Source organism: Paramormyrops kingsleyae, chromosome 6, assembly GCF_048594095.1.
Source record: "Paramormyrops kingsleyae isolate MSU_618 chromosome 6, PKINGS_0.4, whole genome shotgun sequence".
In the NCBI taxonomy this organism is placed as follows: domain Eukaryota; kingdom Metazoa; phylum Chordata; class Actinopteri; order Osteoglossiformes; family Mormyridae; genus Paramormyrops; species Paramormyrops kingsleyae.
In genome coordinates this window covers 32656517-32680193 of record NC_132802.1, presented here as the reverse complement: position 1 = coordinate 32680193, position 23677 = coordinate 32656517, and the positions used below count along the sequence as shown (strand labels likewise).

Genomic DNA, 23677 nt, shown 5'->3' with positions numbered 1-23677 from the left:
AGTGACAGAACACCCAGCAGAGCCACACCCAACAGAGACATGGCCTGCAGAGACTCGAGCTTCAGAGCCACTCCGGGCAGAGCCACACCCAGCAGAGACATGGCCTGCAGAGACACGTCCTGCAGAGCCACGCCCGGCAGAGACACAGCCTGCAGAGACACGAGCTTCAGAGCCACTCCGGCCAGAGCCACACCCAGCAGAGACATGGCCTGCAGAGACACATCCTGCAGAGCCACGCCCGGCAGAGCCACGCACGGCAGAGACACAACCTGCAGAGACATGCTCTGCAGAGCCACACCTGGCATAGACACACCCTGCAGACATGTCCAGCAGAGCCACGCCCAGTGGAGATATGCCTTGCAGACACGCTTGGCAGAGCCATGCCCGTCAGAGACTTGTCCTACAGAGACACGCTCTGCAAAGATACACCCATTGCTCACCTGTCCTGCAGCCTCTCAATGGTCTCCTTGAGCTTGGCCCGCAGGTGCCGGATGCACACCTCCTTCTGCTGCAGAGGGGTGAGGTACTGCTCCGGGGGTGGTGGACGGATGCCATGGTTGTCACTGCAGGAGGTGTACTTCACCTGACGCCTGAAACAGAGGAGGGTTTAGACAACAGCATGAAGATCAGAGCCAGTTTTGACGTAGAAATTCTCTGTCTAGATCTCAGCCTCAGACTATATCAGGAAAACCCTTCCTTTTCATTTAAATTTTATGACACTAACCTACGCTTATGAGGGTCCCACCTGGTTTTGATGTAAAAGTTACCCATGTTTGCACTGTGGAGCACATAGAGCAGGAGTAAGCTAGGTCTAGTAGGCATCTCGTTTGCGTGCATGGTCTCTGTTACCTTGGCACAGGGCTCCCGTCGCTGCCCTTGCAGGATCCAGAGCTACTGCTGAGTGAGGAGGTGCCATAGGGGTCCCTGGTGCTGACCGGGGCCGCAGGCCGTCTGAGGGGAACAGGACACAGAAGATCTCAGTGCTCCAATACAGTGCATGGTGTCTAGCCCACAAAGACACTGACGACACAGCAGGCCATACATCTCCCAGAGCAAGATATCCAGAGCAATTCCACAAGACGTGAACAAGACACCAGACTTATCTTAAACACGGCCTCACTACCAGGACAGGAATAAAACAATTACACAGAAAAAATGAAAATCAAAGGCTAAAACAGAACACTGTCATTTGAATTCTCTAGAGGAAATATAGCACTCAGGAAAACAACGTATGGCACTTCATACAATCAACAATCAAAAAACAAACAAAGTGAAAATGAAAGTAAACAAAATGGGACTGCTTTTTATGTGTAATGGTGGATGTCTAACTAGGAGATGGAGCTGTGGAGAAAGGGGAGGTGCTGACCGATTGTGCCGCTCCGGGTACAGAAATCCACGACTTTGCCGCATTGAAACCATTAAGCCTGCCTCCATTGGAATGTAGTCTAGCTCTATGAACCTGCAATAGTCAAAACTGGCCAGAAATAAGAGGCTATTACAGACAGTGAATACAGGTGACCAGTAAGCTTGAGGTTCAGCCATTTCCAGAAGGCTCCTCAACTTCCAATCAATACATAAAATAAAAAAGCAGCACATTACATGAAAACACAGCTGACACTTGAACTGTGCTTTGGCTTAAATACAAACTTGCTTTCATTCTTTGATCCTAGCACCACAGAAAAAGAACCAGGAATTGATGCTGAGTGGGGCACCTCACAGCACCTTCTTAATCCTGGCTCATTACTGATTAATTCACTGCTTAGTTACTCTCTCTCCATGTAAGTCAGCACATAAAATAGCGAGTTTTGCAGAAAGCAGTACTAATCTTAACCTGATTATGTCCCTGTTGCTTTACATGCCTTACAAAATCTTATTATTTTTGTGTGCTCTTCTATCTTCATTCATATTAAATACTGACCAGTTAGCAATGACTGGAAAGGATATCAGGAAACATGACTTTCTTTTTGAGCAAGAAAAGAATGTATGTGCAATAACAGCATGCAGTTAGTCAAATGACAGTTCCAAGAGATAAAGAGATGTAAGTGGAACTGCACAAATGGTGGCTTTAATATACCAAAAGTTCTCTCTGACCAGTGGAAACACTCAGCGTATGGAGTATCTCCATTTTCCAGGTGTGAGGTCATGAGACTTCAATTAAGCAATGAAAACTGGCCTCTGGTCCAGGTGGACCTGAGCTTATCCAATCATCGGGCCCTAGCACTGGATGGAGGGGACCCAGAGGAAGGCTGAACTTCTATAGGTACATATGAAGGAAGGGGAAAGGAGATAGAGGAATGATAAGGGGCAGTCAAGCTACTGAAAAGACTGGTGAAAGCAGCAGAAGCAAACCTAGAAAGCAAAGAAAGCAATTTAAAGTTCACAGATGGAAACCAAGCAAGCCAGAGGGACTTGGCAGCACACGTTCTGCTGGCACATCTCCTCGCCTTGGTTTATGTGACTAATAGGCCGGCTGGTATTATGGTAGGTGGTAAGGTTGGTGGGGTTGTCTGCTTTACTTGAGTTGGATGAAGTCTTTTCTGATTCAGAAGATACCCCTCAGTTGTGTTGAGGTGCTTTACCAAATCAACTCTGGATGACATTAACGGCAAAATTTAACTAATTGTCAATTTAGGAATTTTACTTCTATATAGATTCTACAGAGATATTAAATAATTTGGCACATCAAAAAAGGCACATGCACTATAATTACTGAAAAAATGGGTGATTAGCAGTATAAAGTGATAATTCCTTCTCAATTGAATAAACTGAGAACATGAGATTGAGCTAACCAGCTTAGCTTGTACTCATGTACAGGTTCCCTGTGATGCTGTCTGGGATCAACCACGATGGATAGACTTCTGAACACAATTAGATTTTGGTACTAATGTCACCTCATAACAACAGACTTTACACACCAAGCAAGCTGCCATGAATGATGGCTGCGTGGAAACGTTAAACTGGTGTATGTGTGTATCATTATGGTCACATGCATTTGTCTCTTTTCAGGTGATCTTCCTCAGAATTCACGGACTGATGCACACATGTGCGTGCAGCTGTGTGTGCGTGTCTGGACTAATGCTACAATTTACATGAGTGTGCATGCGTGTGTGTGTGCCATGACGCAGTGAAAGAAGCGTCTCTCACGCAGTAGGGGAGGACAACATTTGCTGCAAACGCCGTTTTGGCTGCAGAGCCTTCAGGGGGTTGAATCTGGAGAAAGAAACAAGAGAAGGACAGGCATGGATGGAGCGTTCAGGCATGGGCGCCATGCTACCTACACATTCTCAAGAACAAGGCAAAATGGATGGAAACTCAAAGCTCTACGTAAAACAATGATCCTGCAAAAATTTGGGTGGATGGACATCGCTATTAACATAAGCCATGTCCACAGATTGTCAAGGTCCTAAACTAACAAACCTTATTAACAGTGTCCTTTGAATACATGAAATATTGGCTTATTCATTAAATCAGCATTAAACATCAAGCTTTCCCTGACAAAAGCCAAAATAGGCACGTTCAGCATAGTAATTTGTGCTTTGGGACAAGTGTGAATCTTAGGTTGTGTCAGTGATGTGACGAAAAGAGCCTTTCAAGCAGGAAATCAAATTTTCGAGGCTCAAACTATTTATGTAAATGCAATTCCATAAACTTCTGTACTTAGCATCAACAAGTTCAAGTTCCCATGACCTTCACGACAGCCATGTAAGCATTTAACTGGCACAATGAAGTCAGTTGAGAGGGACAGCAGTATGTTCTTTTTTCATATTGCTTTATAACTAGAATTTATCCTCTTTTTTTGGGTACTTTGGGGTTAAATTATTCTTCGAGGGAAATGGAGAACCACATAAGAGGTCACCTAATGATGACTGCAGAAGTACGTCATCGGGGATTTGGGAGACATATTTCACAAGTCAGAGAGCGTAGAAAACACAAGAGGAGCTGGAAGGTGGTGCTGGAAGGGTGAAGAGTTTATTTCACTGCAAGGTGCTGTCATACCTAAAAATAAGCAGAAAGATCTGTGCCTATGGGGAAAGGCAGGGGTCAGCCACTAAAAACTTTCTCTAAATTCTAATCGGAGAATAGAGGGATGGAGTGAGAGAAAGAGAAGCAAATACAAGGGATGAGTGATACGAGGACGACTAAGGCAGTGGCGACTGCAAGGGAAGCTCCGCTTTCTCTAATATCGTATTTATATTGGTTTTAATAAAAGTGCACCAGAATGCGTTCAACTTCATGATGAGCTTGTTCAGAATCAGCTATTTACTGTAGATTGTTTGGCACGATTTTCTTCTCAAACATTTCCTGGCAGCACAGTGCATGAAAACCTCCTGAAGCACAGCCTCACTGGACCTCTGTGGCCTGGCACAGAAGAGCTTTTTTCACTGCAGAAAAGCTGGACGGTTATTGGATTAATGCACCAGAATCGTCACTTCCAGGGAAGCTCAGCGTCTCTAGGAGTGAATGGAGCAGTGGGCGGGCCAGGATGCTGGGCTGCTGCTTGATGATTGGAGGAGCTGTCTAAAGGGCAGAACCCCTTTTTGATTGACAGCATGTTTTAAGTATACACCGGCACTACAGAGATTCGAGTTCAGTCCCATGCGGATTTGCAGGTGAAGTCGTAAGACAAACTGCTGCACTCTGTTGTTTGCTGGTGATATAAGCCATTTTTGTTTGTACAAATCATTCTTTAAATTAAAAAAATAAAAACAATATTATAGCGTTCTTGACTTTGCTCCTTGTTTCAGCATTGTAAAGTTAGTTCATTCATATAATTAAAGGAGCTCGTGGAGGGGGAAACTAGCCAGCTAGCAAGCTGTGCATAATGGCAGACGGTGCTAATATTGTTGACCTGCTTTCAGCAAAGCCATTTTATAGTCTTCCTTATGTGGAAAGACCCAGAATTAAACAGTAGGGCAGACCAACGCCCAAGATTGATTTGGTGCAAAAATCAGGGAAAAATAACAGGTCTTTTCAGCTCTCCTGGAATGAGAAGGTGAACTGGCTGACTGGAAGTGCTGTGACAAAGAAAATGTACTGTTGGCCATGCCTCTTGATGAAACCTTATCAGGGAATGGGATGTGTTGTTTGGTCAAACGTGGGTTTGGGGGATCTTCAAGATTGCCCAGAAATGCTCCTGCTCGATGGAATTTCACATCACGGATAGTGAGCACTGTGGCAAAAAATTATGATGGCCTCCTGCAGACTTTTGACAAGATTACCCAGGATGAGAGCACGGATGATGACACATTAGATGTTGCCAAAGGCTTCATAATGAAACTGGAGGATTTTGAGTTTGTGTTGATGTTGTACACATATGAACAAATCTTCTCTGAGACAGATGTTGTCTTTGATATTGTCCAGCAAATGTCTATGGATATTCTTCAAAAAGAGAATTGAGGTCAGAGAAGGCTTATCAAGCAGTTTATGCAAAAACAGCAAATCTCAAATCAGACCCTCAAGATGAACCAATGATAAAGCACCATCTGTCACAACTGCAGGATCCCCAGGACCGCTACAGAAATCTGTACATGGCCATCCTAGACAATCTCATGGAGCAGATTTCTTAGCGTTTTTCAAATTTGGAAAGCATGAGCTTCTTAGAACTAGTCAATCCAGGGAAATTTGATGAAATGAGACAAGTGTTTCCAGAGGAGGCATTTGAAAGTGTCCTGAAAAGTTATGGGCATTTCTTTGACTCAGGGAGACTGAGATCTGAACTTCAAGTGCCATATTCAGACCTTGACTTACATGGGAGCAGGGCTAAGTTGTGTGATTTTTAAAGACATGGAGTTCAATGCCTCAGCTATACAAGCTGTTATTGTTATTGGCAACAATTGGTGCTACATCAGCAGGTGTAGAAAGGAGCTTCTCCTGTTTAAAATGGGTCAAGTCATACACCCACAACACGATGGGCCAAGATCGTTTGAGCAACCTTTCTCTCCTGTCCATTGAGAGGAAACTGGTTAAGTCCCTGGAATAAACAGCTAATTGGTACGACAGGGTCCACTTTCTGCAAAAGGAATGGAGGGCAGAATTCATGTAAAAATAACATAGTGAATTTTATGATGTAGGCCTAATATGAGCTTTCTCTGTTTGAAAGACCAGCAGCCGCCACTGGACTAAGGGTGTACTCCAAGAGCTGAAATATGTATACACTTAGAGGGTGGAGAGTCGAGGGAGCTGGAGGGAGACGAAGATAAGTCAGGTGGAGGAACAGGGAAGGAGACGTGACAGAGGAAGATGCAAGGGAGAAACTGATGGGATGGTATAAATCAAGGAAAGTGATGGAATTATGAGAGATGAGGAAGACAACAACATGCTGGGGGTTACCTGCGTGATCCTGAGGAGGACTTCCGGTTAGCTGGGGCAGACATAGGGGCAGGTAGCCTCTCTCTCAATGTGGATAAAGAACTCTGTGCAGGCGACAGGCCTATAGGCGTGAAACGCACATAAACACAGACAGACAGACAGAGACAGACATGTGCGGAGTCATATGACATGCCAAACATAACATAAAAGATGGAGGCTCAATTAAAGAGTGATACCTTGTCTCTTACTAACTAAATACACAGATATATGTAAAGATAAACAGAACACACCCATCACAGTCTGGCTTAAAATCCAGTCTTTCATTTAATTTTAGTAATCACTCATCCAGGTATAGTCACAGAGACTAAGGGTAATATCACTTTTTATGAATTTCATAGATTTCGAATTATTTAAGTGAGGCCCAGAATGTATTATTTATTTATTTAGTCACTATTCATTCTAGGACATTGGTTCATAAACCACTGCTTGAATACCCAAACTATTCAATATATTTGTTAAAGCTAGTTGCAATAAACTAAACAAGCAAATTTCAAGTGTATAATTAGAAGATTCAGATGTGGCTGAATTACACCAAACTACATGGAGTATTTTTGGTAGTATTTTACCAGTTTGTAACTATCAATTTTTTTATTGGACTTTGTTATTTGTAACCCACAGACGACAATCCACAAATATGTACCATAATCCACAAATATTTCACTATCTACAAATATGTATTTTTAAAATTTCTTCACATTCTATATGTGGATCGTGTTCCTATTTATTTATGGATTTTTGTCCACTTCGTACTGCAGCTGATTTGTAGAAAAAAAATCACAAATGCATCACTATCCACAAATACGTATTTTTATTTGTGTTATGTAAAATTATATCCACAAAAATATGGAGCATTAATTTGTATACCTGAAATGGGTTTTGCACATTTGTGGATCATTTCCCGTGTATTTGTAGATCACGCAACATTTGTGACTCTGCTCCTATTTATTTGTGGATTTCTGTCCAATTTGTACTGCAGCTGATCTATAGAAAAAAAAATCCACAAATAAGGTGCAGTTATCATATTGGAAGAAGCGTAAAATAAAAATCACTAGTTAAGGTCTGTGAAGCTGGCCCTGGCTGCTGTCCTGGTCACATATGCACCAGTGAGATGCACACGAACAATTAGTCCTCTTTTAAACTCTGAAGTGCCTCCTATTATGTTGTGTGGATTGTAATATTTTATGTACAGCTGTGCTATTGCTCTGCTAATTCAACCTTCACACTCTGCTGTTACTGATGGAATGTGCAATCAGTGAAGATTGGCCAGTAGACTGCGCATATATAGAGTCAAATGTAATAAACAATAAGGAAAGCCTAGAGGTCAAAGGTCAGGATCAGCCAGTATTCAACAACCCAGGAGCAGATGGGTTCCAGCTCAGGAGCCCAGTAGTTATAAGATTGCTGCACCAACCCACGGGATTCAAACCCACGACCTTCCAGACAAGAGCACAACCCTATCAAGCAACACACTCCAAATGGGTATCAGGCATGTGCAGCAAAAGTAGGCTGACACTGACACCAGGCACCATTGCTTTTAACATTTGCCCAGTGAGACACTGAGACAATAATAAGCTAATAAGCACTAATAAGCTAATAAGCACTAATAAGCACTAAGACAGCTTCAGTGTAAGTGTCTGCGTTGTCATGGTGCCTAAGTCTGGGTGCTGGCCACCTGGTCCACGAGAAGACATTTACATTTTATTTATTCAAAACAAGTTACCTGTTAGGCAAATAGCACATTACAAATATAATTGAACCGGTGCAGACCACACCCCCTGGCTAACGCTCCAGCAGCCTCTCTGATGTCTGGCTGAAGGGCACTGTCTAGTGGCACGTTGAGCTCACACAATCCTGCTTTGCATTAAATATGCCAATAACTGACTGCTAAGTATTCATTTATATACACTCACCTAAAGGATTATTAGGAACACCTGTTCAATTTCTCATTAATGCAATTATCTAATCAACCAATCACATGGCAGTTGCTTCAATGCATTTAGGGGTGTGGTCCTGGTCAAGACAATCTCCTGAACTCCAAACTGAATGTCAGAATGGGAAAGAAAGGTGATTTAAGCAATTTTGAGCGTGGCATGGTTGTTGGTGCCAGACGGGCCGGTCTGAGTATTTCACAATCTGCTCAGTTACTGGGATTTTCACGCACAACCATTTCTAGGGTTTACAAAGAATGGTGTGCAAAGGGAAAAACATCCAGTATGCGGCAGTCCTGTGGGCGAAAATGCCTTGTTGATGCTAGAGGTCAGAGGAGAATGGGCCGACTGATTCAAGCTGATAGAAGAGCAACTTTGACTGAAATAACCACTCGTTACAACCGAGGTATGCAGCAAAGCATTTGTGAAGCCACAACACGCACAACCTTGAGGCGGATGGGCTACAACAGCAGAAGACCCCACCGGGTACCACTCATCTCCACTACAAATAGGAAAAAGAGGCTACAATTTGCACGAGCTCACCAAAATTGGACAGTTGAAGACTGGAAAAATATTGCCTGGTCTCATGAGTCTCGATTTCTGTTGAGACATTCAAATGGTAGTCATAATTTGGCGTAAACAGAATGAGAACATGGATCCATCATGCCTTGTTACCACTGTGCAGGCTGGTGGTGGTGGTGTAATGGTGTGGGGGATGTTTTCTTGGCACACTTTAGGTCCCTTAGTGCCAATTGGGCATCGTTTAAATGCCACGGCCTACCTGAGCATTGTTTCTGACCATGTCCATCCCTTTATGACCACCATGTACCCATCCTCTGATGGCTACTTCCAGCAGGATAATGCACCATGTCACAAAGCTCGAATCATTTCAAATTGGTTTCTTGAACATGACAATGAGTTCACTGTACTTAAATGGCCCCCACAGTCACCAGATCTCAACCCAATAGAGCATCTTTGGGATGTGGTGGAACGGGAGCTTCGTGCCCTGGATGTGCATCCCACAAATCTCCATCAACTGCAAGATGCTATCCTATCAATATGGGCCAACATTTCTAAAGAATGCTTTCAGCACCTTGTTGAATCAATGCCACGTAGAATTAAGGCAGTTCTGAAGGCGAAAGGGGGTCAAACACAGTATTAGTATGGTGTTCCTAATAATCCTTTAGGTGAGTGTATATATAAAACTTTTCAATTAAACAAGATTAGAAATGATTCCTGTCGTGGAAGAACCTAACAATCAGCTGCAAGAAATATAATGGTGTTTATAATATTAAACATTAAAAATTAATGATGACCATACTATTATCCCACAAATTAACAGAAGGGTATTTATTCATCCAGTTGGATGCTACCACAGGGAAATGGAGGGAGAAGTCAATTCAACAGTTCAGCTGATTCTTCCAGTGTTCAATCCCCCCTAAGGGGGAGGCTGGACATTTAATGCCATATTCTGATTCAGCTCAGATAGTGCGCATAGGTAGCTACAGCAAAGGGGGCATAAACACGCCATGACACCATGAGATCATCCTCTGAAAGGCCCAAGCTACAAATCGTTCTCTTCAGTTCCTCTAGATGTGTGGTTGGCTAATCTATCGGAAGGGCCAAGTCTGAGTCTCCCTCATGGGAGATCACATATCAAGCCTTTTTCATTAAATACGAGACAAGACAAATTACAACTTTCAGTTTTGCAGCCTGAATAATTTTAGTATGCGATGTGTTGGCGAGCCATCCTGGCTTGTTCCCTGCCTTGCGCTCATAGCCTCTGGGATATGCACTGGACTCCTGCGACCCTAAATAGAAGAAACAGCTACAGAAATCGATGGTTAAATGGATGGATTGATAACTGGTTAACAGATAGGAAGCAGCGAGTAGTTAAAAGAGGCACAATGTCACGGTGGGCCTGCGCTCATAGTGGGGTACCGCAGGGTTCAATTTTAGGACCACTATTGTTCCTAATTTACATAAATGATATAGACACCAATATATACAGTAAACTGGTGAAATTTGCAGATGACACCAAGGTGGGGGGTGTAGCAGATACTGAACTAGCGGCTCAGCAGCTACAGCGGGATCTTGATTTAATTAGTGACTGGGCCGATACCTGGCAGTTGAAATTTAACATAGACAAATGTAAGGTACTCCATGTAGGGAGCAGAAATATAAAGTACAGGTATTTTATGGGACCTACTGAAATAAAGGTAGCTGATTATGAGAAAGACCTTGGTGTGTATGTTGATGCTTCCATGTCTCATTCTCGCCAGTGCGGGGAAGCAATAAAAAAGGCCAATAGGATGTTGGGGTATATCTCCAGGTGTGTGGAGTTTAAGTCAAGGGAGGTAATGCTAAGATTATACAATTCCTTGGTGAGACCTCACCTAGAATATTGTGTGCAGATTTGGTCACCATATCTTAAAAAGGACATTGCGGCCTTAGAAAAGGTGCAGCGTAGGGCCACAAGAATGATTCCTGGTCTTAGAGGAATGTCATACGAGGAAAGGTTAGTTGAGCTAAATCTGTTCAGCCTCAAGCAAAGGAGACTGAGGGGGGACATGATCCAGGTCTATAAGATTCTAACAGGTTTGGATGCTGTTAAACTGAATAGTTACTTCAGCATTAGTTCAAATACAAGAACTCGTGGCCATAGGTGGAAATTAGCGGGAGAACATTTCAAACTGGATTTAAGGAAGCACTTCTTTACATAGCGTGTAGTCAGAGTATGGAATAGTCTTCCTGATAACATAGTGCAAGCTGAATCCTTGGGTTCCTTTAAATCAGAGCTAGATAAGATTTTAACAACTCTGAGCTATTAGTTAAGTTCTCCCCAAACAAGCTCGATGGGCCGAATGGCCTCCTCTCGTTTGTATAGTTCTTATGTTCTTATATGTTCTTATGGATGGATGGATGGATGGATGTAACAATTTTAGCTGGCATCCCATGCATGGTGTAGTGACTATCCAACATCGTCCACGCCACTGCAAAGGCAGCTAGATCCTGTTGATTACTCGCCATGGTAATAACTATACAAAAGTAACTTGAGATCCACATCCATTTAACCTTTGGGTCAAGTTCCCTTTTAATAATGATAATATAAAGGTTACAATTATCACAATGTGAGGGTTACTATAGTTTATGGCATATTAGAGGTAAAACCGTATGATCTCCTTGCCACCTCACTTTACGCCCCCTGACCCCCTCCTTTTAAGGCTTTTCTCTCCCCGCTTGCACCGTGACCTGTAGCTTACTCAGCCCACACTGCCACCTAGTGTCAACCACCACCACCACAACAAATAACGAATGGCTCCCACACATGCTGTCCCCCAGCTTTGTGCCCTATCCTGACCCTGAGTCAGGTCCCTGTCCAGAGTACGCGGATAAGAAATGGGTGACACCCCCCCCCCCCCCAGCCACATGCAGCAAGGTGGACCAGTGCCTGAGACTTGCCCATCCACCACATCCTCTGCCTCTGGCCTCCAGGCTCCATGGCCCTATTATGGATAGACAGCATGTACAATAAAAGGACAGACACACTGGGTCTCTGCAGTTGCAGTGGTCTACAGCACCAATCTTTCAAAATACTTTTTTAATGGGTCCAGATTTGACTGAGGCGAGTATGAGTGTTTGTCAGGATGGGAGGGTGACCAGTCATTATTGGCTGGGGGTGGGTCTGCGCTCCTACAGGAGCCTAAGTGAAGATGGGTTCATACAAAGAGCAGCAGATTGCTTTGTCCTGGGTATGATGTTAACCTACATTTAGCCTTGCAAGTAGGTTCTCCCACTTTCAAGGAAAATTTGGGGGTTGGTGGCAGGATTGGCACTCCAGCCACCGCAAAAAACTTCACGCTGTTCCATTTCATTCAATTTAGTGTGATGCTGAGTTATCACCGACCCCACAGCTGCACTTGAGTTCTCATCCCTGAGGTGGTTCGTTGTGTAGTGGCAATCAGTGCAATCTCCTTACCTCTCTCTCTCTTTGCTAAACAGACCCTTCCATCCAAAGTCTTTAGTTATTTTATTTTAATCAAGCATCACCAAAATTAATCACAGACATTTCCAATACAAAAACTGTTACATACAGATGTGAGCCTCTGATGTCCTCTAATACTCTTATTGCCATAAGTCGATTTAAGGTAAGTGTTTCTCAGTGGCTGCGGTTGCTAGTAACACACCTGTACCTGTCCTTGGATTATAATCTGCAGGATTTTGGCTCAATGAAGTCAGCTGAGATGGACAGGCAATTGGACACCACCCACTTCAAATCCTAAGACCTACAGAGTGAAATCACCAATAGACCCTTGAGCAAGGTCTGTAAACCCCAAAGCTCCAGGGACAAGGGCTGAGCCTCACCTCTAACCTTAACTTGTATGTCATGTTAGATGAAAGCATCTAGTAAAAATAAAATACAAAAATACTGAATATTTGTGAATTAGTTTTCACTTTGCATAAGCCTCCAACAGAAAATCTAAGTGAAACATCACCTGGCAATGTCAGAGGGGTTCACATTAGATGTAATTAAGTTTTTCTTTCATTTTCATTTTACTATTTAATGAGAAACAGGACAAGCTTAATGCCTCTTGTTCCCTGTAGTGTCTCTCGAAGCAGTCGCTTAAAAAGAGCCAATTATACACTGAAAGTAATGTAATGGCCCAGGAGGAGGGAAATACCAAGGCAGCAGAAGTCCAGGTGCCATATTAAAGACTTAACCATCACCCCGTACAAACTGTGCAAAATCCCAGGGTCTTTTCCTGCACTCCCCCTGCACAGCTAGCCTGGTGTTAAAGCTCCGTCTGCCTGACAGAATGGTACACTTCTCTCCATTTGATGTAACACGTGATGTCAGGCGGTCACTACTAATTCTCTGACATGGCTGCAAGGCCCTCCACAAACAAAGCCTCTTTCAGCTCAGGCCTAAAAAAACACAGCTTGTCAGTTTGCACCCCCCCCCCCACCCTGTGACCTCCAAAATACCCACCCTCCTTCCGTTTGGCACCAAAAGCTCCACGCCACAGGAACAAATGGGTTCGCTGCTCCAGATGGAGTTCAGCTACTGTACTACTGTACTGTGTGCAGCTACTGTACTACTGTACTGTGTGCAGCTACTGTACTGCCGAATAATTTTTAACTTGTTGGACACAAAATAAAATAAAGGTGACTAGCCACTATCAATGAGTCATTATTTTTAACTGTATGGTCAGCTTTAAATCTGTCCTAGCTACCTTATCTAGGCCAAGGCGGCTGATTAAATAAATAACAAAAATTATAAAGTTAATAATAAGCACAATAATGCAGCAAAATCCATCCATCCATCCATATTCTATATTCACTTGTCCCAGAGGCTGTTGTTGGGGTCAATCCCAGAAGCTATATAGACACAAGGCTAGGGTATAGGGTGAATACAGCAAAACTGGCATAAATAACAAATATCCATTTCCCACAGTTTCTTTTAGCTGACTATCATCTCTGCTGGTAGCTGCCAGGAAAGTCCAGTGCTTAACATTTAGCTAAATAACCATGTAACTGTACAGGTTTAGGAAACCGAAAGCTCCACAAACGAGCCACAAAAAAGTCTAACAGATACCCTTAAGTAAAAGGCATGGTGCCACAAAAAAACTCTCTCTCTCCCATTTCTCCCATTTCCTCCGATGCATGCAGAAGCCTTTGCCTGCACCCAGGAGAACCGCTACCATGATTTCAAGAGCCCCTGAGTGACAGGGACCCTAAAAAAATTTTGGAACATAACTGGACTGGTCTGGTTTCAGGGCCCAGTATGATACGCTTTCATTGGGCCCAGAATCTCTAGTGGTACCTCTGGCAGCACAATCAATAGCCAGGTACTCCAATGTAAAAAACGTAACACGCACACACACACACACACAGGTTTGTAATTATATCATTGTGGGGACTCTCCATTCATTTCTAAGGGGAAAACTCTAATCCCAACATGACGACTTTAACCCTTACCCAGCCCAAACCTTAACCATAAGTAAAGAAAATACTTTTGACTTTTGGCATTTTTATTTTTTTATTTTTTTAATTTTTTTTATTTTTTTTTTTCCCTGTCGTGTCCAGCAGTTTAGCAAGCAGGATGTTAGTCTGGGTGCTTTATTGTGCCAACACTTTTATTTTGCCAAGTGGAGCTTCGGATTTAAGCTCCTCTTGTTACTTGAGGTATACTCTTTATTAATCGGTTGTATGTCATTGCGCCACAAAGCCGGAGCTGACAGGGGGGGTTAGTGGGAAAGAGATAGAGAGAGAAAGTGAGAAAGGAGAGAAAGGGGTGAGAGACAGAAGAAGTAGAAAAATAAATAAATGCATAATAAAAATAAAAATAAAATAAGGAGGGAGGTCAGAGAGAAAGACAGGGAAAGAGAAATAATACATAAACAGTAGAACAAAAAAGAAAGAGTAATAAGAGGACAGCTTCTGCATCTTACTGCTTTACACCGTATCATCACACCAGCTGCTGTATCTGAAAGATAAGATCCAGGGACACACACAAACAGTATACACACAAAGAAACCAGTGGTACTATTATGACATGGGAATGTGCTTGTGTCAGTATCTGCTCCTGGAATTAAATACGTTAATACCAACGAAAGAAAATAAATATATATGCATAAGCAGACCACCATTTTTATTTTTTGATTGCATCTACAAACATTTGTGGGGACCTGAAAAATGGTCCCCACAATGTAAAAAAAAATAGGTTTTTATTACATTATGGGAAACATTTGGTCCCCACAATGTAATATATAATATAAACCTAATTCACAAACACAATGACACGTGTGCCTGCTGCATCATCTTTTGTCATTGGTATTCCTGCCTTGCCCCCCCCCCCCCCACCACCATCCTTTTATCAGCGGAATGACTGCAGCCTCCCCCTGGTTTACCCCGGATACAGACTGTATTTCCGTTGTCAAGGTGACCTTGACTTTGCTCTCTGGGAAACATGAAGCTTCTCCTCATCCTATGGCCTAGGTTCTACAAGTACTGGTGAGTAACTGACCAGTGCCTTGTACGTGTATATATATATATATATATATACACACACACACACACACACACACACACATCATACATGCAAAATGATAGTACTAAAATTCATGAATTTTCACTTTCTGTATAACGTGCCTGCGCTGCTGTACCATGCTCATGAACGAACCTGCGTGCTTGCTCGTGCACATTTCCATGTGCACGCCTGCATGTGCACATGGAGCTCCCTGTCCCAGTCCCCTGCAGAGTGCACCAGAACAAGGCGGCGCTCTGCATGACCCACAGCATGCCACCGAGAGAATGAGTCATAGACATATTCAGTATGAATGTGGTGACATGCTCTAATTTACCCAGCATGCATGGGGCCAAGGACGCAGACATGCTCAGGGACCTGTCAGTGAACCTAGCACTCATGCTACAATAAACACCAAAATAAGTAAACAATTCTGACGCCTTTCCAAGGAATCGCTCACCCCTCCCCAAATTCTACAAAGATGATTAAACAATCTTTCGGTGAGCTCAGCTTCTGTTGGAAAAACGGCAACCCCTCCCCCCCCTCCCCACTGCAGCTTCTACATCACCCACGAACAGCTGCCATTGTCACTGTCACAACAGGAGACCCTGTGGCGTGAGCTTGGGGGCGATGAGCTCTGGCCAAACGTCACAGCTCATGTTTACCTCTGATTATTATCCCAGCTATCTCACTGGTACAGGCCTTATAAAAAGCTACACACACAATCCTGCCACTGAGTCAGTGATTTTTTTACAGCAGTAACAGAGAAACATGCTGGTTCCTGAAGGTTAGCACAGCGTTAAATGCATTATGCAGTAGGGAGCGTGTCTCCGAGACACCAGCTTAGGGTATAAGCCTCAGGGGTAAAACCTCAGCCCAGCACAAAACCACTCCCTCTGTGTGCCCTCCCTCTAATTAATAATTAAATATTTTGGGGCTTTACAGTGATACTACAGGCTGTTGGCATATTGACACTAGGTGGCAGTTTAAGGTCTGTGGTTTCTATCCTTAACAATTAGTGTTGCAGAAGAAAAAAGCCATCCCAATGATATAGTATTTGCTTCTTCAATTATTACAGTAGGGCACTTTTATGCAACTAAAGATAACAGAATGAAAATAGAGGAAAACAATGCTTTTGTTTGCTGAACAGTAGGAAATTGCTCAGAGAATCTTGGGAACAGCAGGGCACAGAAGAATGAGGCATCTTCACAGTAGGATTAGATTCAACTTGCCAAGTCCAAAGCACATTTTCTCCCATGAGATCTAGGGTTAAATTATCTAAATATGTGCAAAATCTACTGCACCGATGGATACAGGGGATAGCGTCAGTGTCACAGCACCATGACTGCAGAATCGAATCCAAAAGGATTCCCAGGTTTCTTCAGGCTAAAGAAAGGTGATTCAGGTGAATTTGTGAATGCATTCTGATCCCACCAACATGACTAAAAGTGTGTGATCGTCATACTGATGCCAAACTAACTGCACAAGTGGTTACTGAAATAGGATGGATGTGATATACAGGATGAGTTCTAATAATCAGTGGTCATATTGACTGATGATGACCTTAAACAACTGTCCCGTCCTTGGCACTCCAATAGTTGTGTACCATCTAAACTGATGACAATATGAAAGCATTTTACAACAATCCATGTTGGAAAATAACTAGTTAAATTCTCTTATTAAGGACTTTGAATATTCACTGACTTACAGGCCCATATGCAATGTTTTCTACCACTTATGGATATAATCCTGATGACTTTTTGCTTTAGATATGTGTCTGGCAACCCAATGAATATACAGGTTTTAAAAACACACAAAACACACCCATCACCTCTTGAAGGACCAACATCTCATGGATGCTTCTTCCATTGGAATACATCAAAATATCCCACCTGCTGCCTTCCTTTCAAAACTAATCTTGCGTCTGACACATCCAGTAAGGAGCCTTAAACTTTGGAGCACAATTTATTGTAACTCATGTATTTTTCCAAAGTTGATTTTGTGTGATCCATCCATGCATTGCGTTATATTGCCAAGTTAAGAAACACGCTATCCTTTCAAGATGCAGAGAAAGTGGTACATGCGTTTATTACCTCCAGGCTTGATTACTGTAATGTCTTATTCTCCGGCTGTCCAAATAGGTCATTAAATAAACTCCAGCTAGTCCAGAATGCAGCAGCCAGAGTCCTCACCAAAACTAAAAAATATGATCATATTATCCCAATTTTATCTTCACTACACTGGCTGCCAGTTAGATTTCGTGTTGACTACAAAATACTACTCTTAACTTATAAAGCTGTAAATGGTCTTGCACCGTAGTATATGAGTGACCTCATTTGCAACTACATTCTGAATCTTATGTTTCAATCGCAAGATGTAGGTCTTCTATTCATACCCAGAATAAAGAATGTAACTTTTGGGGGAAGAGTATTTGCTCATTAAGCACCAATATTATGGAATAAACGTCCTATTAGTGTTCGGAACTCAGACACAATCTCCACTTTTAAGTCAAGGCTTAAGACATACCTCTTTAGTCAGTCTTTTGGATAGTAAAATCCCCTTTGCTAAGGTGAATGGGAAATCTGAAGGTTCATGGTCATTTGAGATTAAAGGTGAAAGGGGGGGATTGGTGCTGTCGTCCTGCCACTCTCGCCGATGACTTAAACTGTTGACGGTAGTTTGACTTAACGGCAAAACCCCTGGAAACCCTCATGTCTGTGCTTCCTTCCAGGTTGCTCTTTTAGCCAGGCTGCCATAGTTACTTTAGTACTGCCGGAGGTTAGGTTAGGTGTAGGGCAATAACTCTTCTCCATCTTCTCTTTTCCGAGCTGATCCCAAGCCGACACTACACCGCTTGAACCCTCACCTGGACTCCTTGGAGATAATTACATGAAACCAACTGGGACTTTTAAAACTATATGGACTGAAATTAATGTCAATGCAGTTTCATGCTCCCCGGTCGCCCAGAGGAGGATGGGGTCCCCTTCCGAGTCTAGGTTCCTCTCAAGGTTTCTTCCTGCTAGAGGGAGTTTTTCCTTGCCACTGTCGCCTCAGGCTTGCTTGGTAGGGTTCTGGCCGGTTAAATGTAAAGTGCTTTGTGACAATGACTGTTGTTAAAAGCACTATATAAATAAAATTGAATTGAATTGAATTGAATGCAGAAACCAGCTCCAGAGAAATGTGGTCCACTTAGGTCTTTAATTGCACTGATCTGATTAAACCACGACTGCAAAAAAAAAAAATCTGCAAAACCAGATGACCAAAGGATTAAAAACCTTGACCAAAGGATTCATCAGCTGTTCTGCCAAGCTTTACATTACTTGCTACATTCTTGATTGCTACGACTATATTCTTGATTGCTATGATTAACTGCACAATAACAGTTTCAATTTTCTCAAAAAGCCTCACAGAATTTAAACAGAGTAAGAAAAAAAAAACAATTATCATAATAGACTAACGAGAAGCCAAAATTCATTTACTACATCACTGGTGTTTCTATTGTTAGAATTCACTGACTAAAAGAGGGGCTCAGCCTTCATCTGACATATTTTTGATGGAGGTCCACCAAAAAATAGCGTCTGCGGCAATCACTAATACTAAAGCTAGAAAAGTACCATGTAGTTTTGGAACAACAAAAAATTTTAAACAAGGTAACAAGATTGATTCTGTCATCTAGCAACATGTCACACAGAATGTTTGTCTAGACAACTACAGTTTTAGGTAGAAATTCCTACTAGTGAATCCACATCTTAAACATCAAGGAAAACTGGTAAATAATTTATACCAGATCACTATTTCCCAGTCTTATTATGCTTCTTAATTCCTTGTTAAGTTCCTCTCGACCTGAAGACATTGGTATTGTAGTTTGCGACTAGGCCAGTATTTCTAAACAAAAACAAAGCAACAGAATGTGTACAAATGACAAGTAGTTAATCAGAACTGGAAGAGTGAGCGCGTAATCATTCTGGTAATAAAAAGCATCTAACTACTATAATGGAACATGCTTAAAAACCGGCAATTTGTAGGTGGCAGTTATAAGTTTCACTGGAAACAATTATAATCAAAGATACAGCTAATTATTAGCATTATGTAATACGGATTATTGTACAATATTGGAAATATATAAATAGTAATATCGCCCTTTACATTTTCTCAAGTAAGCCGTCCACCCAGTAAAAAGAATATAGCGTATGTGTGTTCTTGTTAAGATAATATTATACAGCTTCTATTGTATTGCACGCATTTATTCATTGCCCATAAGTACTACCAGGTAATAACAAACATTTCAAGTCTTCAGGATTTTCAAGAATCAAACAATATGTTATCTCTACTGATGCAGTAAAAAAAGTTATAGAATGTAAACACCGAACCGGCTACTGAACGACCGTCGAATCACAAATGTTCCAGAATAAACTATACACATCTTTCTATAGTCATAATGGGCAGTACATCGGAAAAGGCTACGTAATGCCGTTCCACCTTATACAGTGCTTAAACTTGAAATATGAAAAATACGCAAACGTCCATAAATTTTAGAAGCGACGGAAGTAAGCCGTTTTCATGGACAACGCTGATAAAGAGGACGACACACGCACACTAGGAGACACGCATATGCCGGGCGCTGCATCACCACTGCAGCACCCAATACTCAGCACAAAAAGGTTTACAAACTTAAGAAAAGAACGTGCCCATGCACATTTTACCTTTATGCACCATATATCTGCAAAAAATACGCACGCATTTCCCATTCTGTATCCAGTGTTGAAAACCTCTACCCTCACTCTACGCCCTATTCATAAAACACTACGCATGCATACTGATCACAGTCCTTGGTGTGTCCTATATACATAAATAGCAACCAGAGGTGGAACCCTGCATCTTTCACAATCAAATTGAATCGGCTTTGCAGATGGAATTAATTGTAAAACTGATATAATAAACGCAAGAGGACAGCGTAGATCTTTACCTGTATGCCACTCCGGTATTGGTTCAACGATCCATGACCACGTACCCAGTTTCAGCACCCATTGATTCTCACTCCAGACTTGCGCAGCCGCTCGCGTGGAAGGCGCAGGTGAAGGAGAGGGGCACTGCGGCGTGAGTCTTCCGGAGCGCCGAGGGCCAGCGGGCAGCGCACAGACAGAGGCAGCTGCGTAACGTCTTCTTAAAGCGATACTCTTCTTCCTAAAAGCGCTCACTGATGATCTCGAGTGTTACAGTAGTACTAGAGTTACCATAATATCACTCAGTGTATGACTGTTGTATCGTGAAATCTGACGCGTATATTAAGTGATAAACAAATGAAAAGAACAGTTGCATTTTGATGGCAAATATCAGCGACTAGGTAGAGCATTGTGACCTTGGTAACGAAATATTTTAACTAAATTTATGGACGGTAAAATAACCCCCAAAAATAAAATTATTCCCCACTGTGGTACCCTCATTTCCCTTAAGCCTAAATAGAGGAAGGACATGGTACACAGTGCTGGTGAAATCAATTTCATTAAAAACGAATTCGTTCCGTATGCGGACGAATTGACCCTGGGCGTGGGGGGGGGGGGGGGTTTGGCCACTGGGAGGTGCCTCCATGGGGCATCTGGTGTGGCGTCGATGCCGTGGGTGGTTGCCTTTAAAAATCTAAATGAAGAAAGGTGGAAATACAAAGCACAAATAATTAATAATTAAATATTTTGGGGCTTTACAGTGATACTACAGGCTGTTGGCAAATAGGAAATATGCTACTCAAGCATGCTAAACTGTGGATTCCTATCCTACGGGCGAACAGACCTGTAGATAGTATGGTATACCAGAAGAATCTGGAAAATTATTGTAACCTTCTTTCTTTGTTTACCAACCCCCCCTATTCTTCCAACATTCCTTTGTGGTCCTTATCTGATCTGAAGTTTTCTTTGTTCTAACATGCTATGTTAAAAGAACTGAATTAAGGTGTACATTATCCATTTTGGAGAAGATCAATTGGGATAAGCCACACCAATCAAGATATGTTGTGTCCAGATGTGCAACTTATATTGATATTACCACAAACTAACGGCTACACCTATCTAGGATAAGATGTGCTGCTGTTAATGTGAATATGTCATGTAATATAACCCCCAAACAAAGCGTAACATCTGTTGAGGTGCAACCCAAAACACCTGTATCGTATACTGATGTGAATCAGTGACATACATAATATAAGTAATTATTAATCAATTAACACAGATGGTATGAGGTGTGAACCTGTGAAGCTGGTATGGCATGTTTGGTGTCAAACTGATGGACAATCACTCCTGATTCCAAATCTGATCAGTGGTTACCATGAAAGTGGATGTATGAAAAGTTATACTAGCTTAATGAAAATCATCAGTAAAGGGAGAATCAGTCGGGCCATAAATCCCAAAAGGACTGATACAGACCCCCTTCCGAAAGCCCGCCAAATGGATGGCCAGCCATTGGGCCAGGAGTCGAATTCCTGGTCATCCCTATTCATGGACTTTAGACCATAAAAACCTGGCACCTCAGAAAGAGGGGGCAGAGAAAGATCATCAGGAGCAGAAAGACCATCAGCCCAAGAACCAAGAAAAGCCCATCAGCCCGAAGAGAGGCAGAGAACATCAGCCCAGGAGAAGAGAAGCCCTCCGGTGAAGGCTCAGCTGGACAGAGAACTGCAACCAAGACAAAGCTTCACCAGGAGAGAGAATCAAAAGGGCTCCACTCCACTGCTCCAAACGCCGCGCCTTCCTGAGTGCCATCATCCCATCAGCACTGCAACCAACTGCAAAGACCCCCCCACTCTGCAACCAAGTAAACCATCTTCCTTTCATTCTAACAACCTAAGCTGTTCTGTTAACCTGCTATATGATTTTAGGGTCGTGTTTCCACAAATTGGGTTTGCTTTGCAGAACAGTATTTCCCTTTTAAGGTTACTCATTTAAATCCGATCATTGCATTTCCGTAATTACATTCTTTGTTTCTATTCCGTTATTTCGTGTTTGTTGTTTGTCTTAAGTGTAATGTTTGTCGTATGTTAGTTGTAGTGTTATTTAGGAATAAATTCATGTCTTTTACACAACTTCAGCCTCCGCTCCTTGAGTGCTCACAATAGTCCCTGCCTCTGTGCGATCTTGCTACATGTTCTGAAACCTCAAACTCGCCTGAAATATCGCGAGACTCTCTCATCGGCCGTGAGAGGAGCTTCGCTACCAATCATTTACATTACCTGGTGATGCAGCTCGCTGGACGAGCCTTCTATATGGAGTCAGAATAGTGCCATATGTACTTGTATGTGTACTTTCCAATTTGCACCCGTAAAAAGAAATTTGCTCACACTGAACACAATTTTCATTCGCAAAAAAAATATTTTGCAAATACAAGTCAATATTTTTTGTAAATGCGAAACCAAACATCTTCATAAAAATATTTTTTACAAAGATAGAATGATTTTCAAGTACAAAACCTGTATTGCAAATCCAAGTCCTCTTGCAAATACCAACCTGCGAGTGCAAATTCACATTTGCGCATATAAATAATTTTGGCACTAATTTGCCTAGCGCTTTGCAGATTCCTGGTCTAACACCTTCATCTTCTTCAGCATGTTTTTTTACTGGAAGGCCAGGATTGGTTGTTACCTTACCTGCAGTTTTATGATTGGCTAGAAAATGAATTAATTTGATTGGTGGATATGCGAGCAAATATTTATCTGCAAAGCGCTAGGCAAATTAGTGCCAAAATTATTTATATGCGCAAGTGTGAATTTGCACTCGCAGGTTGGTATTTGCAAGAGGACTTGGATTTGCAATACAGGTTTTGTACTTGAAAATCATTCTATCTTTGTAAAAAATATTTTTATGAAGATGTTTGGTTTCGCATTTACAAAAAATATTGACTTGTATTTGCAAAATATTTTTTTTTGGCGAATGAAAATTGTGTTCAGTGTGAGCAAATTTCTTTTTACGGGTGCAAATTGGAAAGTACACATACAAGTACATATGGCACTATTCTGACTCCATACTTCTAACCCAGGTTACTAAGCGATATTGGTAATGAGTGAATCCCATTTAAGTCTCACATTAACAGACTTACGGAGATACCTCAATTGAGTTTGGAGGAGCCGACCATTCGGCATAACAATTGGTTAATAATCAGCATTAAATAATAATTAATTAAACTTTAATTTCAAACATATTGGTGGAGAATATAAAAATTTACTTGAGCTAATAATTCCTACATATTTCTCCAGCGAAATTGTTGCAAAGACTAGACTCAATGCAATCAACAATGTAAAAACAGACCATACATAAACAAGGCATAGCCTATGTCCTGTAATAAATATTTTATTCGTGCTATTGTTATT

At 42.0% G+C, this 23677-nt stretch overlaps 1 protein-coding gene across 7 annotated transcripts in view; it reads right to left on the bottom strand.

The window, feature by feature from the left end:
* Positions 1-20849, bottom strand: part of snphb (syntaphilin b) — a 28636-nt gene extending 7787 nt beyond the window's left edge. For 3 of the 7 annotated variants that reach the window (XR_002837131.2, XR_011991985.1, XM_023803652.2), the window contains exons 1-6: positions 20028-20243; positions 6331-6430; positions 3145-3210; positions 1367-1474; positions 850-951; positions 441-590 (exon numbers count right to left, since the gene is read on the bottom strand). Coding sequence is in view for 5 of the 7 variants with exons in the window: in XM_023803652.2 (XP_023659420.2) it covers positions 441-590; positions 850-951; positions 1367-1474; positions 3145-3210; positions 6331-6430; positions 20028-20040 (539 nt within the window). In the remaining 2 variants the exon portion in view is untranslated. Of the gene's footprint in view, positions 1-440; positions 591-849; positions 952-1366; positions 1475-3144; positions 3211-6330; positions 6431-20027; positions 20244-20290 lie in introns of those variants that run through there. The other 4 variants (XM_023803653.2, XM_023803654.2, XM_023803656.2 and 1 more) reach the window with 4 other exon arrangements.
* Between the last annotated feature and the right edge of the window lie 2828 nt (positions 20850-23677).